The sequence below is a fragment of the Centrocercus urophasianus genome, unplaced genomic scaffold, assembly GCF_019232065.1.
Source record: "Centrocercus urophasianus isolate 14NV4802_14NV808 unplaced genomic scaffold, USGS_Curo_1.0 seq_23, whole genome shotgun sequence".
In the NCBI taxonomy this organism is placed as follows: domain Eukaryota; kingdom Metazoa; phylum Chordata; class Aves; order Galliformes; family Phasianidae; genus Centrocercus; species Centrocercus urophasianus.
This window is the reverse complement of record NW_024884789.1, coordinates 12,624,691-12,641,725: the sequence shown is the minus strand read 5'-3', so window position 1 is coordinate 12,641,725 and position 17,035 is coordinate 12,624,691. Positions and strand designations below refer to the sequence as shown.

Sequence of the window (17,035 nt, the reverse complement as noted above, 5' to 3'; positions counted from 1 at the left end):
TCACTCTGTTGTTCTTCTTTAATTGCCAAGACATTGAATAATTACAGCCCAACCAGTTCTAAAGATACACTTTCTAAAAGTGTACAATATAGCTCTCATTAAATACAAAGTCTGGCAGAGAAAAAGAAGTCACATAAGGAAGTGACCAAGAAGCCCTGCTCACTGGCACTTCTTTCTCATTATTACACTACTCAGCATAGTAAAATGAGTAAGCCATGAGTCAATAACTGTCCTCCTCAAAAACAAACTTATAGTACTCTTAGGGCAATAGGTCCATATGTGTCAGCTGGACTGGGGATTTCTTCAATCAGATACAAACTGACAGAACTCCAAGCAGTGGGTGACAGTACCTTCATTGCTACAACTAAACACCTTCTGTACACATTCAATTATTACAGTGTACTGGCCCCAAAATCAGCTGATGCAGAATACTTCCAAGTCTCAGGCAAACCAATTCACACACACAGCAAAGGCTCATTTCTCACACACTTAAGCCTATATGAAATGTAAAATTCCCCACTTCAGGTGAGGATCGAGACTTTGCTTAATGAAAGACACTGCTGCTTATAGCAATCCAGCATACAGATTTTAAATAATCAAGTTCTAAAAATACTTTAGTCACACATTGCTGTCAATCTCTGTGCTGTTTGTCTACTACTACCCTTCCACTTTGCATGATGTTTTGCTGTTCCCAACACCAGAGCTCAGGCTCAAAGTTTACAGCTGACTTGCTCAGCATCCATATGCTGTTCAGTCTTCCAAGATGATCCATTTACCAAAACAACTAAAATCAGCTTCCACAGATGCCAGTATTTACTCCTTGTTTGTACAGCATTTGATTAGAACTGCTAAAACTTACATGTTTCTTTCTTTCAGGTTCTTTTGCTCCCTGCTCAGGCTGTGAGACTTCATCAGGTGGTACTGTTAAACGTAGTCTGCAAACATTCATCTGAAAGAAAAACAGAAGTTTGCTTTCAGATTCAAGCGCTACAAAAATTATTTTAATAACTTGCTTTGCAAAATGAATTGTGCTAACATTCAAGTTTTCATTCATTATTTTCTACTTACATCCAATCAGCTGACAAAAAAGTAAGCTATTTGTAAAAGGCTAGAGGGTTTTTTAGCTGGCAAGAAATAATTCAAGGGCATCCATAATTACATACCTGAAATAGCAACAAACAAACAAACAAAAAACCACAAACCTTTTCAATTAACAACACGTTCTTACATACTTATAAATGACATTGAAAGCTCAGATATCAGAACGTGAACGTAATTTCCTAGTTTCTCAGCTTTGTTTGCAGATTTGGCATACTTTAGTCTTCAAAAGGGAGTATTTAGAAACACAAAGATTATTCTGGAGTGAATATCCCTTTCTGGTTCAGTATTTGATCCAACAGTACATAAATTCCACTAAATTCTAACAGAAACGTTATTGAAATGTTATACACAAAATTGCTTGCAAAAGAAAAGCCTCAGAATTATTCACAGAAATTTTAAGAAAAAGGCCAGGGGGGCTGATACTTTTTTACCCCCTATCACTCCTGGCCATGCTTTTGGCTGAGATCTTTGCTGCAACAGTACTTTTAAAGCATCATTTCTCATACAAGAAACTTGGTTACAAACATTAGTCTTATCTGTACATGAGACTTCTTTGTAGAAAACAATCCTAAGTCCTAAACTGAGCAAATGATGAAATGAGAATTTCTTGTCTAAATTCAAAGCTTCACAAAATATTCCTGTGAAATCTCAGCTATCTGTTGACAAAAATGACTCTAAGCTGTTCTTCAAACAGCTAACGCACCTCTTTCATGGTTACTGTGGGCCATCACCAGTTGTTGTATAGTCCAGTGTCTTTTCTGATCCAGATGTCTTTAGTTTCTCCTAACTGCCTATATCCAGCCATGCAGAATCATAGAATGGCTTGAGCTGGATGGACCTTAGAAGCTAGTTCCAAACTCTCTTTTTGTGCAGAGCTGCCACCCACCAGATCCTCGGGCTGCTCAAGGTCCCATCCAACCTGGTCTTGAATGCTGCCACGGATGGAGCGCTAACAACTTCTGTTCCACTGCCTCACCACTCTGAGTAAGGAATTTATTCCTAACATCTAACTAAATTTCCCCTTTTATTTTAAAACCATTTCCCTTTTCCTATCACTATATGGCCATGTGAAAATTTGGTCCTCCTCCTGTTTATAAGTTCCCTTCAACTACTGCAAGGTTGCAATAATGTCTCCCCTGAGCCTTCTCTTCTCCAAGTTAAACAAGGCCAAGTCCCTCAAACTTTCTTCACAGGACAGTCGTCCAGCCCTTTGATCACCTTGGTGGCCCTCCTTCTCCAACAGCTCCCCATCTTTCTCATACTGGGTGCCTCAGACCTGGGTGCAGTACTCCAAACGGGGCCTCAGAAGAGCAGAGGAGACAGGAACAATCAACTCCTTCTTCCTGCTTGTTAGTCAGCAGCCTGGGATACAGTCGGCCTTCTAGGCTGCAAGAGCACACTGCTGGCTCATGTCCAGCTTTTCTTCTATCACGACCTCCAAGTCCTTCTCCGCAGAGCTTCTCTCATTAAGTTCTTCTCCCAGTCTATACACATATCTGGGATTGCCCTGACCCAAGTGCAGCACCTTGCACTTAGCTTTCTTGAATCTCACTAAGTTCATATGGACCCATCTTTCAAGCCTGTTCAGGTGTCTCTAGATGGCATCCCTTCCTTCTATTGTGTCAAATGCACCACTCAGCTTGGTGTCACCCACAAACTTGCTGAGGGCACCCTTGATCCCACTATGTCTATGTTGTTGATGAAGATACTGAAGAGCACCAGTCCCAAGACAAACATCTGGGGGCCACCACTCATGTCCAGCCTTCAGCTGGCCATAGAGCAATTGACCACAACTCTGTGTCTGCAACCATCCACCAAGCTCTACTGAATAGTCCAGCTTTCAAATCCATATCTCTCATTTAGAGATAGGGATGTGGTGTGGAATCATGCCAAAAGCAATACACATTCTTGCTCTTCGAAGTACAGCCTTCCATCAGTCTTGCCCAAGAAAGAGCACAGTTCATGTCTTGATAATTATAGCATTTCCTTTTGCTTCAAAAATCAACAATCATGCTCTATTTGCTGGTATTTACAGCATAGCAGCAAAATACTACTCATAGACTCCAAATTTCACCATTTCAACATCAAGTTCTTCAAATAGTCTCTCATCAAATAAGTCTTCACTTACGAGACTCTTCAAAATGGAATCTCTCCATAGCACCACTATTCAGAATTTCTGTAACAGAGATTCTCATTCTCCCTTCTTCCAAACAATTGACCCTTTTCAAGTTTTAAAACTAGAAACATTCATTTTTTCTTCTTCCCAAGCAAAAAGATTAGAAGAACTATCTGCAAATATCTGCATCAACTCCAGACTTTCTTTAAATTCCATCAAGATGACCAATCAACACTGACAGAACACCAACTATATTACAAAATGCCACTTTCTGCTGCCTTCCATCTTCTTTTAAGTCTCTTTGGTCTGCAGTGCCTTCTATCAATAAGAAAAATGTTCTGACATAATGTTTATGTAAAACGTGTGATCCATATTTGTATTATAAAAAGGGGGAAACGTGCACATAACAAATTCAAGCTAAAGTACAACGTACTATTTAGATACATCTTAGAGGGTACCTTCTGTGAAATGAGCTCTTACTGTTATTTCATCATTCAGCCATATGCTATCAGCTCAAGAACAAAAAGCCACAGAGAAAGTGATAGAAGAAAGAAAGTTCAGTACAAAAGTGGGTTATGTTTCAATATTTCCTAGATAATTCTGAAACAATGAAACAGGTTTGAAAAAGATGGGTCCTTGCACATTGGCTTTAGACTCTGATTGACTGCTATCTGTGTTCTTCTGAGAACACCAGACTCTTCCCTTACACTGCAGAAACTGTCAGTCCTTTCTGCTTACAAGTTATCAAGATACATTAACAATAAATTCCTCAGTGCTAGAGCTCACTGATTCATAAAGTAATTAATACTATGCTTTATCACCTATTTAATTTCCATTTCCCCCTGCTCTTTCTTCTCATTGGCTTAGCAAGGCTCTTTCCTCTAAAACAAGTGTGTTTACAACAAAAAGGGAAAGAAATACTGGCATTCATCCATGTAGTCAAACAAAGACCAGACCTGTAAATAGGAAATAGTACTGAGTTTGTGCTGTGCAGGAAGTGACAGATGAGGCCAACTTTTTCTTACAGGGGTTTCAAATGAAAGAAAGTTAAGCTAAATCAAATAAAAAGACTCTTAGGAGAAAACATGACAAACACCTCAAAGAAACAGAAACGCATACTAACGGGCAACTCAATGTCAGGTGAAATGGAGTTGTGTAAGTTTTTCTGAAGCTGGCAAATGGTTTGCTTGTCAGTCAGCAAAGGACTAGTTATAGCCAACACATTTATAGGTTTATGGTGCAGTGACTGTAAGTAAGTAATTATGTGTATACCAGTTAGTGAATCATGGCTGCCTGTCACATTACAGCAGTGCATGTGTTACAAAGTTACTATGAAGAAAAATCAGAGAAACCCAGAAGGAAAGCAGGCAAGTTGTAGCAAGTAGCTTGGAAATACAAATCAATAACAGTAATTTGCTGAGACTAAGAACACTGTATAAAAGGTTGATAGTATTTAAACTATTTTTCTTGTTCTGTTTGTTTGGGTTTTTTTAATTATTTTTTCTTTATACAATGTCTTCTCTATTAGCTCCCTAAACCACACTTTAATTTCTTTTCCACTTCCTTGTTTCCAAGTTAGCTCCAAACTACTGAGATACCTCAAATCACAACCATATTTTCAGCAGTATTTCTGACAAAAAATGAAGACATAATGCTTCACTTTGCTGCCTGCTGCACATAAATACCATTCAGAGGGTGGTATGAGCAGTCATCTGACAATTCCAGCCTTGAAGTCACGCCCAGGGAGGCTTGTATCACAGTGGCAAAGTGCCATCCAGTTTTGAATTCCTTGCTGGGACAACCTCATACAGGCTGTACTCTTACCATTGTTTATAACAATTGCACTTCCGTAACATCTCTGGGGAAACAGCAGAAAATGTATAATGTAGCCACTCACTCCTATTCTTCCTGGACCACAGATGATGCGTGCTACCTAATGACAGAAGTACATGCCAGTATGTTAAAATTCACAAACACTACAGAGATTAGAAGGGAAAAAACAGCAGGCACCACTTTCCCTATAACCTTGAAGCAATTACGGATGCTGTGTCTACACTGTCTTTGCTATGTACTGCTTCCTAAAGGAACAGCTGTCCCAGCCATTTGTCGGCAAGGTTACTTGACCAAATGAATGAGCAGGCTCATACAGAAATCACAGCCAGCCCTCTTCCAACAGCAAAACATGGCTGTAGTGATGCCCTAACATGGAAATGAAATCATAACAGGAAGAGTCTCAACTCTCTGCCAAACAGTGGCAGAATAATATGCAACCAAGGATGAAGCAGTAATTTCCAATTGAGAAACAAATGAGTTTTGTAGGGAGAAACCCAACAGGGGAATGAAAGAGAATTCCACAAGCAGGAAAAAGAATATAATTTAATTTCCTTCAGTTGGCGATTGACAGTAAGAACACGTGATAAAACCTGAGGGACAGATGTGGCTTCCACCATACTTTCATGTCATCAAAATTGTGATTTTATAACTTTTAAAAAGGAATAGGTGTGCAGGTATCAAGTTTCCCAGGCTATGAGATTTTAGTTTGGTTTGCAGTAAGTATAGCTTTGACAAGCCAACAATACACATAACCTTCTTTATGCCAACATTTTATGCTCACTCCCAGATTTTGACACCAACAACCCACAAGCAGTATTTCCAGAGCTCATCTAACATCATTTGCAGAATGATTATGCTGACAGAAAAACAAAGGCTGATAAGTTCAACCTCCACAACACTAAACAGAAAAGTTTGCTGACTGCAATGGAAATTGACAGGTGAAGACAAGCTCTTCTACCAAATTTCTAAGAGGCTAAAGGGACAGCATAACTGAGAGCTACTGCAATACAGTAATTAAGAAAAAAGCCAATCTAGGTTAGTTAAAAATGTTAAGAATTTATGGCCCAGATCCACAATCCACACTCATGTTTACCATCCTACTCAAATCACTAGGGTGCAACTTAAGACAAAAACAGATGACAGATTCAGTTTGAGTAACGTTCTTCAGACTCTTATTCCTCCTTTCTAAAAACAAGAAACATCCAGTAAGGGACTGACTGCAGCTAACTATGTACTGAAATAACTGTAGAGCTAGTACTAAAATAATGAGTAAAGGTCTGATAGAATAACCAAGGTTACTAGCATAGTGGTAGAAAAATACAAGCTGTTCTACCAGCAACCAGCCTCAGTCTTAGACTTTTACAGTCCTTCACAGGGAAGATATGGTTCAGTTTTGATCTAAATTCAAATCTACTTTGGAGTTAACAAAAATCTAATTTTGCTGATCTTTCCAATGCCTCACAATTAAACAGTTTGGGATAATGTGCTTGTTGAGTAACTACCTGCTATCCAAACAGCTCAAGGGCCAAAAATTTCTCCCTTTGCCCAAGACCAGGTGTTACTTTCAGAGTTTCGAAGGTGAGAGCAAAAACGAAGCAGGTTTTAATTTCAGTCTCCCCTAAACATGCAAAGAAGGAAGTACTTTCATTGGTCATTTATCTGGCTAGTTTTCTCCATTTATGAAATCTCTGCTATGAGATTCCCCACACCACCACAATTAAAGGGCACCTTTCCCATGACCACAGGCACACAGGAATGTGACACACATCTTCCATTTATTTTGCAGTTATTCTGTCTTCCTCCTCACTTCTGACAACTCACGGTAAGAGACTTGCATTCCACTACAAAAGGAACTTTTTTGCTGTGGGAGAGCACAAGTTGTGTGTTACCATGTACAACATGTGTTAATTTGTCATTCTTCACTGGTTTTATAAGCACAAAAGTTTGGATCGACCCACCTATCCCAAAATATTTCGAGATTTGTTATGATCACACAAGTGTATTTCTTTGTATGGGTGCTCTTAGCATTTGATTGTTTTGATTTATTCCTTCACGTAAAACATGTCCCCCCAGTGATAACATCGTGGCCACTGCAGCACATAAGGGCTCTTTCAATCAGGGTGGCCACTGAGACATTGCTATCATGCCTGCCAGAGTTCTAACAACTTTTAGGACACATTTTCCAGTGTGTTAATATAGCATGGTTTGCCTATGAAAATTAAAAAGTTTAAGAGGTCAGTAAGTTGTATTTCTACATCCATATTTTAAAAGAAATTATCACTGCCATGCAAGTCATTTTGGTAAGCTTCCCCATGAGGAAAAGAGTCTCAGGGGAAGTTCTCCGTTGTACATATCAGGAAAAAGTCTCCACCACAGCAAAGCTTCCTCAGGGCTGTCCAGAGAGCAGCCAGGAAGTAGCACTAACAAAAGCCCTGCAGGGCACCCCAAAGCTCTGCTTCTCCCAGCACCTACACAGACCTACTACAGAGGTTCAAAGAGATGTTTTCACACACCGCACACTTCGCCTGAAAACACCAAAACTAAGCAAGCCCAAACGCGCTCCGCCGGCAATCTGAGCTAGAGGGGTCACACCGCCCCACGGCGCGGCCCGCGGGACCTCCCCCCCGCCCCCCCCTCCACTGCCCCGCGCACCTTCCGCCGGGCACGGCCGCCGTCGCCGGCCGTCCTCCTGGGGGTGGTGGCGGTGACCGTGAGCCCCGAGCTGTAGCGCAGCATCCCCGCGGGCCGCCGTGCTGGCGCTGACTGCGGCTCCCTCTGGCCGGCGGCGCCGCTCCGCCCCCGCGCACACACCGCGGGCGGCCGCAGGGGCCGGGCTGCGCAGCGGCTGCCCCGGCGGGGCGGGCCGGCGAGGGGAGAGCCCAGCGACCGTGCCGCGAGGGCGACCGAGAGCCTGGAGACGGGTGCGGCCGGGCAAAGTCACTGGGGGCGCGCGGCTCCCGAGCAATTTGCCCTTGGGACGCCGCGGTCCCCGTGCCGCCGGAATTTCGGTGCACGTTGGGAACGGAGCTTGGAGAAGGCGGCCGAGAGGGTACGTGTGGCACCCAGCCACCTTCTGGGCTTGGAAAAAAGGAGCTGGGGCTCAGAAGAGGCCTCTCTGGTACACACTTCTGAGTGCTCTAATGGGATAGAGCTGGCACCGTCCCCCCCCTCCTGCTGCAATTCCTGAGCCACTCTGGCCTGTCAGCTTATTAGTTGTGCTCCGGGAACACACAGCAGGCTGGGCAGAAACGCCCCGACTGCAGGCAGCCTCAGGTGCGAGGCACCAGGCTGGGGCGACTCAGTGTGCAGTTGGTGGCACATGTTGAAGGTCCAGCAAGGAGGTGAGGCTGGCGCTGGAAATAGCTGGCACTGAGCATACATTCTTAGATTGCAGGTTTGGATTTCAACATTTCCTTCAGAAGATACTTGTTTCTTCCAGGACGTGGCTGAAGGGGAACACTGTAACCCTCCAGCACTGTGCAGGCCCAGATGAGCACACACCGCGTTCACCTGCATCCCTGCATCCCTCATAAGCAAGCAGCATGTTCCTGAGTAAACCAGAGAAGCTACAACAAAAAGAAATGCTTAAGCACAAAACAAATTGCAGAAGAAATATGTATCCTTTGTCTCCATGTAAATATCTTTAAATAATTAAGACCACAAGAAAACACAGCTATAGCTACATGATGTCCTTGCCCATTATGATGTTAACGAGCACACTGCTGTGGCTACGAGCTGTTTGCTGGTTTGGAGAATGCTGAAGAGGAAGTAATTTGCTACCTACTGAGGGACTGGTGCCTCACCCTCTGTGTGAAGTGTCTATTCTCTTCCGTTTCTCAGATCCCTATCTCTAGAGCAAGATACTGAGCCATCAGGGCAAGATGCTGAGCTATCAACATGACATGGATCTGAGGAAGAGAGGAAGAAAACATTGCCCAGGCCTGGAGGAGAGAAAAAAGGGTTGGTCTGCATTACTGTTCAGTCTTCCTTGTTGTTTTCCCAGCTTCTGTTCTTTTCTCTCTTGAGGAAGGCATATAGCCCAAGGCAAATGAGACAGAGCAACCACTTGTATTTGGACTTCTCTCAAGACTGACTGCATGTTATACCTGCTGTTCTGCCTGAAGATGCCCCAAGCCCACTATCAAATTTCCAAATGAATCATCCATCATCTTAACTCATGGCAATAATCCTGCTCTCAGAGGGGATTTCCTGGTGCGGAAAAGGTTTATATTTAACAACAGGGATATGGTTCCTTACATGTCACTTAACTGTTGGGCTGTGCCTTAGCTTGTTCCTGGTCCTTCTGGTGAGCGGAGATGTCTCAACTTAGATGCTAGCATACAGCCTTTGTGTGGTTACAGCTGCCAACATCACATACCTGTGAGATTCTCCTGGTCAGTGAGAAGCTGTGCCTTCAGGACTTCTCTCTTCTCTGGAGAAAGGCATGCACAAAAGGCTGTAGTCACTGCAAGGCACAGACAGAAGAACTGTTTTTCCAAGGGCAGGCACAGAAACCAAACTTGTGCCACACTCTGGTAAAGGACCTCCTTTCCGTGGCCTACAGTATGACAAAGTCACAAAGGTGCAATAGTTGGGTCCCTGGGAGAGTTTGCATGACTGACTTTGAGAATTATGATAAATTTGATGGAAATCTTTTTTTGTGTGTGGATGGAGGAAATACCTGTCCATAAGTAATACAACTACTACAAATGCAGTTTTCTATGTTTTGTCTGTATTACAAAGGGCCCTCCTCATTTCTTAGAATATAATGGCAAGACATGTTTATCTGATACAGCAATCTCAACAGAAACATCTACTTCTGGGCACTTTCTCGAATTAAAATTGTCCTAGAAGGAATAACCTGTAAGCATACTTAGTCTGTTTTTTTTTGTTTTTGTTTTCATTTGTCTACTCTATAAACCATCTCCTTTCCTTTCCCCTAGTCAGCAAACTGCAGCATTCAACTTGCTTTCCCCTTTGTTAGTTGTCTGTGAATCCTTTAAAGTTTCTTCAGCTGTTCTGCAGGCTGTGAGGTTCTATGTGCATAGCAAACATCTGAAAATGCCTAATAATCTCTAAGCTCTACCAAGGCTGAAAAGAATGTGTAAAAGAAAGAATCAAAAACAAAACAAAACAAAAAAAATCCACAGAACCCCAGAACCAACCAACCAAACAAACAAACAAAAAAACCCTTCTCTTTGTATGAAAGCAATATTTGGAATAATAACTTTTTCTCCCAACCACAGCTCTGACACGTTACAGAGATTATGGAAGATTATGGACGGAGTGCTGGTACTGAATGAACACTTGGTACCCCCAGCTGTAAAGTGAGACACTCAATAAAAGATGTTGCAGAAAAACGAGTCATATATAGATGGGCTGCAAAAAAGCTCAGAGTTGTAGAATTATTTTTGGATGAAGACAGGATAGACAAAAACAGGGGTAGGAAGAGGGCAGTAGAGGCTTAGAAGTTCATGACTGGTATGTGAGGGGGGAATAGCTACTCACTACTTCCTGCCCTTGGGAACAACAGATTTGAAATGAACAAGGCACCACATCTATGTGTAATTTTGGCAGAGAATTATGGCAGAGAATATTATGATTATGAAAGGTATATGTGCTCTCTAAAAGCAGCTGAATAAACTCTTGAAAGGAGCTACAGAAACTGTAAATCACGAAGGGATGCACAGAATTACTGACTCAGGAGGTCCTTGAACTGTGGGCTTGCTTTCTCTTTCACTCTCACTGGAGGTTTAAGCCAAGAAGTAACAGTCCACTGATGACCCACTTCCTCTTTCATTCCTTGAGAGATTAGGGATAAACGTCTGCTTGGTTTTAGCTTGGACCTATGACCCTACCTGTCTCGCTCTGATACCATCTGAACTAGATCTGTTGGAATTTAAAGCTCTTATTCCCTGAAGGAGCATAGCATCCTTCTATAAACATCTCTTGCTGTCTTTATGTTGGACGTGGTGCTAACTTACAGACACAGAATGGGAGAATAGAAAGTAAATCACACTTGATTAGCTAGACTAAAACAATACTGATCTTTATAGCTGTACAGACTGCACATAATGTATATACAGTCATACAGATTGCTCACAAACTATACAGAATGTGGTGGCAGATAATAATCTGACCAGGATGAGCTTTTAGTTCAAAACTTGCCAGTGTTTTTGTGAATGTAATGGTACAAAGGAACTGCAGGTTAATTATAAGATGACACTATAATATGAATATCTGGGGCAATAGTTGTTGTGAAAGAGCTAATAAAGATTACACAAAATCTGCAGCAAATTTGAAACATTGGAAATGTTTGTACCTTTTTCCCACTCCTCCGAATATCCTTTTTGCCACCACCAGCATCACAGGTCCAGGAAGACCACAGACCACTATGCTGTGGAAGAAATGAAACAATGTCATAGAAATAACAGGCCTTTATATTAAAAGTCTGTGGTCACAAGATGAATAACAGAGCATACAATACACAGAATGAAAAATATGTCCCCTCTCACAAAACAGCAAATCACAAAGGCAGTACTGCAGGAATGGGGAGCCTGGCCTTAACCAATTTCCTCATTACAGCCACGTTAATTCTCTTCTCCATCGTCAGACTAAATGCTGACAGAGTCCAAAGGAAGGGGTAAAGTCCTCGTGACACCTCATCAGCTGCAATATTAGCCCTGTGAGATTTGGGAATAATTGCTGAGTTACAGATTGTGCAAGAACTCACACAAGTGGTCATTAAGGTTATAAAATCCCAGTTGGATTGTTACAAAAATGAAGTGTTATAATTAACTTCTAATAGCCTTCACTTTCCAGTGGGATTACAATCCACTCTGTCTTTATCATCCCCAAGGCGTGAAGCCCATTTATAGCAAGACTGTCAAATGGACAGATGCATGTGAAATACTTCAGAACCAGACTTGGCAAGACCAGTGGGCTAGATCACCTATTTTTCTTCAAAAACATTTATTTTTCCTGCTAGCATTGACATTTGTATTCCACAGACATGTATTTAGCTCAGCACCATGTAAACAAGTCTCAAACAACCTTTTTTGGGCATTACAGCTAGCATGAAAATGTCGTCCTGTTAACTATCATAAAACAGCTTGTTAGGGGACGAGCACCTGAAATCGAGTCTCCAAATTCAGCAGCCATAGGTCACCTCATATGCAGTATACAGACCAACACGTAATATTGTACAATTCTTATCTTGAGCAATATTTTCCTTTTGCACTGGGAAATACACCGTTAGCTACGTTTGGAGTTAGTCTGGTTCACAGCTGGCCTTTTGAAGGAACATGACACGTACAACTATCTGAATATCCAGCTTGGTTTAGCTACAAGCATCAAATCACTTCTCTAACCTATTGACATAACTGTTTTCTGTCACTTAACACTCCCAGTATGCAGCTAATATAGGATAGCTACAGAAACTCAGAGCCTCCCCTGCTGACCTCACGTAGACAATCTATATTTAGGAATGCCCATACCAGGAGTTTAAAATGCAGAATAAATACTTTGTTTTGCAAAGTTCTCAATACTCATTTTATGTTATTATTTCACCTGGTTTAATTAAGTAAAACAAGGAAATTCCTGGAATTACCTGCAATAGCAGTTCGATTCCACCTTTGAGGTGGGTTCTGAGAATAGTTTCAAACTAATTCTAGATAGCTCAGTAAATAAATAATACAAGGCAATTTGTACTATCATTTCCTGTGGAATAGACAGAACGAACAAGTCAGAATGGATTAGTCTCTCAAAGTCACATCCAGACAAGAACAAAGAGTAGTCCACCAAAGTTAATCAGGTAATGATAACAGCAACATTTTGCCATATACCCTTATGCACATGTATGTATCTTAGTGTATTTCATGCTGTTTGTGTGCCTAGTAGCTAGTCAGCTAAGAATTGCAGTCTCGGAGTGCTAAAATGCAACTTAGAGTAGAATAAAAATTATAGTTAAGATTTTAAAGAAAGATGCAAAGCCCTAGAAGGACACATTCTCAGCTTATTGTGGAAGGGGTTTTGACTGAGCATGTCTGTAAGTCATAATGTTTACACAGCTATAGCCATGGACTTCATTCTATCAAAATAAAAGCTTGTTCTTCACTAAAATCAAATGTTACAACAGATATGAAAGGTATAAAGACAAACTGAGGAAAGTTAATCATGAATACATGGCTGCCTATGAATGGAAGAGAACAGTTCTGTCATTTTTCAATCACTACTTCTTAGGGCTCTAGATAGCATCACCTCACATTATGTTGAAGCATATAAGGCATCAGTCCAGTTCTGATTCAAACTGTACCACCCCTTGATTCACCTTCACCATTTCCTCCTTCATGTAAATCTCCTGTTCAGCATATGGTCACAGCCCACAACAATGTGCAATTCTAGGTCTATCATTCTTTCCTTGGCAATAGGCTTTGTTTCAGTCAGTTCGTGCCACACAAGAAGGATGGTTCAACATGAATGTCATTTAAAAATAATGCAGCACAGGAGTAGCAGCATTGCTCATCAAGGGGTGTGACTTGGCCAGGCCATATAATTGAACTGGTTAACTGGTATGCAGGAGAGCAGAGAACAGGCACACCCACCATGAGTAGATATATTGCTAGGTGCTTGCATTTAAATTATATTTCGCTCCTGGGAGATAATACTAAAAGACAGATTTCTTCTAAAAGGCTATTATTTAAGTATTGTTATTCTTGCAGGAAACAAATTTTAGAGGCAGAAATAAACTGCAGTACAAGTTCTTCTGTAGGAAAAAATGAACAAATTTCAAGGAGTGACAGCATTAATTAGACAATTCTAGCTCACAAAGGGGAAGATTTTACCTTAATTTCACCACAGGAATGAAACAGATGAGGAAAAAGGGTAAAAACTACATTCTATTCTATCTTATGATAGAAGACTGGAATAACAACTAGTGGATTTCAGTCCAACTTCAGGGTGGTATTCCATCAGGAGTATGATGGAATATTTTTTACATTAAAAAAAAAAAAAAAACAACAGGCACTTGTCCAGAGCATCTGAACCAAAAGTTCTTGGTCATTCAGTTGTGTCTGGTCTTACACCTGGTTAAGACCTGTTCTTCCATGTTCCATCGCAGAATGTTGCTCATAGAACTTCAGTAGTTTCTAACGACTCTCCCAGCACACTGACTGCACACACCCATAGGCAGCACAGAGAGTTATACATAAAATCTGTGCAGTACTAGTGGAAGATCTCATTTTCTTTTGTTTCTTAATAGTATTAAGAAAAAAGTTAATTAGAAGTCATATAAAAGGAAAGTAGAGTTGGAAATGGAGGTATTTTAAATCATAAAAAAATAGAATCAGATTGTACTGACTCTATCAGGGGACTTTCAACAGGAAAGCTTTGTTCCTTCCATTCCTAAAAAAACATTCTAGTGGACCTATCTGTATTTAAAGTGTAAGGATTTATTATTATTTTTTTGAATCTTATCAACAGTCTCCTCTCTTCTGCACCAAGCCATTAAAATAATCAATAAAGAAGTAAAGTTATAATCAGTGCAGAAGATACTGTTGGGCCTAACTAAGGTAAAGTAATTAGGAGGGAGTATAGGGAGGATTAAATAGGTAAGGGCACTTACTAACAGCTCAATCATAGCGAATAAATATTATTTAGGGGGATGCCCCTCTAACAAGCATCCCAGTCCTAGAAAGGAAATGGATTCACCCACCTAATCAGTTCCACATTTGGTCATAGCCTGTATCCTGGATGGCCACTCCTCAGATTTCTCCCATGTCATCCTTCAGGCCTCTTCAGCCCAGATTTTTTTTCCTCCTGCTGCACATGGTGTCTCATCCGGTTAGCAGTACAGCTGAGAATGAGCATGGTTCGGGTCCTGATCACAGAGAAGGAGATATGTGCTATTCCTGGAAGTCACCTTCAAGAAATATGACAGCCTTTGAAATAGGTGAAATCAGTAACATCTTGAAATTGTACAGCAGGATTTCCTGATATTCTGCCTGCTTGATAATAATGTGAAATTGAAAGAAATGTGTGGCTTTTGGATGATACAAACTTGTCTACAAGAGGAAGCTAACCAGTTTGCAAGACCACTTATAATTTAGAAAGCTTGTATTCTGATATTAAACTCCTCCCACAGAGGAACTATTCCTATCAGGAAGCATAAAGCATAGTGAGGACTCTATCAAAAGACCTTTGCAATGACTTGTTTCATTGACCCACTCATTTCTATTGAATTTTTATTTACTCTGTAAATTTATTCCAATTGGGAGATTTAGAAGGAAGTCTCAAAAAAAAAAGCCTTCTTTTCCTATGTTTAAAAATGGGTCTACAGTTTATCTCTCCTTGTATCCAAGGAAAATGCTGAAAAAAATATGGAGAAAACTGCACAGCAAAGAGCTCCACAGTATGACAAACTCTTCACAGGCTCCAGGGAAGGCCTCTCCTCTTCTACATCACTCAGCTCCACTTACTATTTCTCTTCAGATGCCTGAGCCTTTTCTGTAGTACTTCTACCATGTGTCTGTAAAGAGATTTCAAACTATCTCTGCTGAGAAAGTCTTTAAGTTCTCCACATTAATTTAACTTTAAAAAAAAAAAAAAAAAAAAAAGGAGTTAGCATTAACTGTACTGCCACAAATGTTCAACTGCTATCCTTTCTCATAACTTCACCATGCTCCTTTTGTTGCACTTCTATCCAAATTGCTTTTTGAACAAGTTCATCTATTATATGTTAATAGAGCAAATCCCTGCCTCTGGAATTCTTCCAGAAAACTTCACAAGCTTCCAGACTGGCTGGACTGAATAACACAAAAATTCTATCAGGCCTTCTTGAGTTGGTCTATAGGTTTATTAAGGTAGAATCCCATCATCATCAGTCGCAGGCTTGTTTTCTGCATAAGTATTTCAGCATGGAAAACTATAGTATAGGCCTGCTGTATTTATAATAAGAATGCAGCTTCAGCAAGGAGTGTCCTTTTCCCACTAACTCAGCCTAACGCAGGTTTTTTTTTTTTAAATACAACAACATATTTTAGTTAGTACAATTTAATCTTGTTGACTTTGGAACTGCAACAATGCAATGTTAGCAGAGAGAGCAGAGGTATGAGGGGTATGGAGAAAAATGAATGCTTAAGACAGACCAGCCTGGAACGCCTGGTTCTCCCCTGCGAGAATAGAAAGGTGTGCAAATTATTACTAAGAGACAATTGCCCTACTTTTGGTATTTGCCTGATAATAGCCAAGAAGCAAATGGAGGTGCTCTGGATATTAATGTGGGTTAATAGAATTAAAATAGTACAAAGAAACTATCATATTGTTTTTCATAATTAACCTGAAGATTCACTGCCGCTGCAGGTCACTGAACTGAAGTTGCCACTACTGAAAGAAGAGATGCATAATATTTATGCGTAAAGGACCGGGTTTGGGTGAGCTAGTTATCATGAATTCTACCAGAACTATCAATCAGGTTTACCCACAGTGCTAGCAATGACTGACAGGGACTGACAATAATCTCCTCTGACACAAGACATCATGGCAGGAAGGAGAAGAAGGGGTTTGTCTTCCTGTGGGCCACTGGGAATTGAACTCTGCTGAAAACAGCATGTTAGTCCATCACTCTGCCCTCGGAGATCTCTGTATCCTAACTTACAACAAATGACTAACAGGAACCCAAGGCTCAATCCTCCAGCCTCTAAAATCAGTAGCAAAATTCCCAGTAATTTCTACAGATGTTGGTCAGAGGTTATAATTTATTAATACAGTAATTGCATGCACTACATAGGAAACATCTCGTGTCCATTCACTTTCTAGCTTGGTTTATTTTAGTAAATAATTCAGAGGGGTAGCAAACACTTCAGAAATCTTCATCAACCAGCTATTTTATGACACATGCTGTGCTTTTGTTGATGTATTAGAATACAAAATACATCAAAATATTCTGACTGCAGACAGGCTAAAAAGCTCTTAAGAAAGAATTTTGGT

General features: G+C 40.8%; 1 protein-coding gene and 1 long non-coding RNA gene across 3 annotated transcripts in view; one reads left to right on the top strand and one right to left on the bottom strand.

The window, feature by feature from the left end:
- Positions 1-15,168, bottom strand: part of LOC122163263 (myocardial zonula adherens protein) — a 60,070-nt gene extending 44,902 nt beyond the window's left edge. The window contains exons 1-4 of one of the 2 annotated variants that reach the window (XM_042824417.1): positions 14,763-15,168; positions 11,373-11,447; positions 9,429-9,515; positions 860-949 (exon numbers count right to left, since the gene is read on the bottom strand). In XM_042824417.1, the coding sequence (XP_042680351.1) occupies positions 860-949 (90 nt within the window). In that variant the 5' untranslated portion in view covers positions 9,429-9,515; positions 11,373-11,447; positions 14,763-15,168. The remainder of the gene's footprint in view (positions 1-859; positions 950-9,428; positions 9,516-11,372; positions 11,448-14,762) is intronic. The other variant, XM_042824418.1, reaches the window with a different exon arrangement.
- On the top strand, positions 7,977-9,917 carry LOC122163264. Its single transcript, XR_006169871.1, has 2 exons — positions 7,977-8,099; positions 8,490-9,917. It is a non-coding gene; the product is annotated as an uncharacterized LOC122163264 (long non-coding RNA).
- Positions 15,169-17,035: the final 1,867 nt, after the last annotated feature.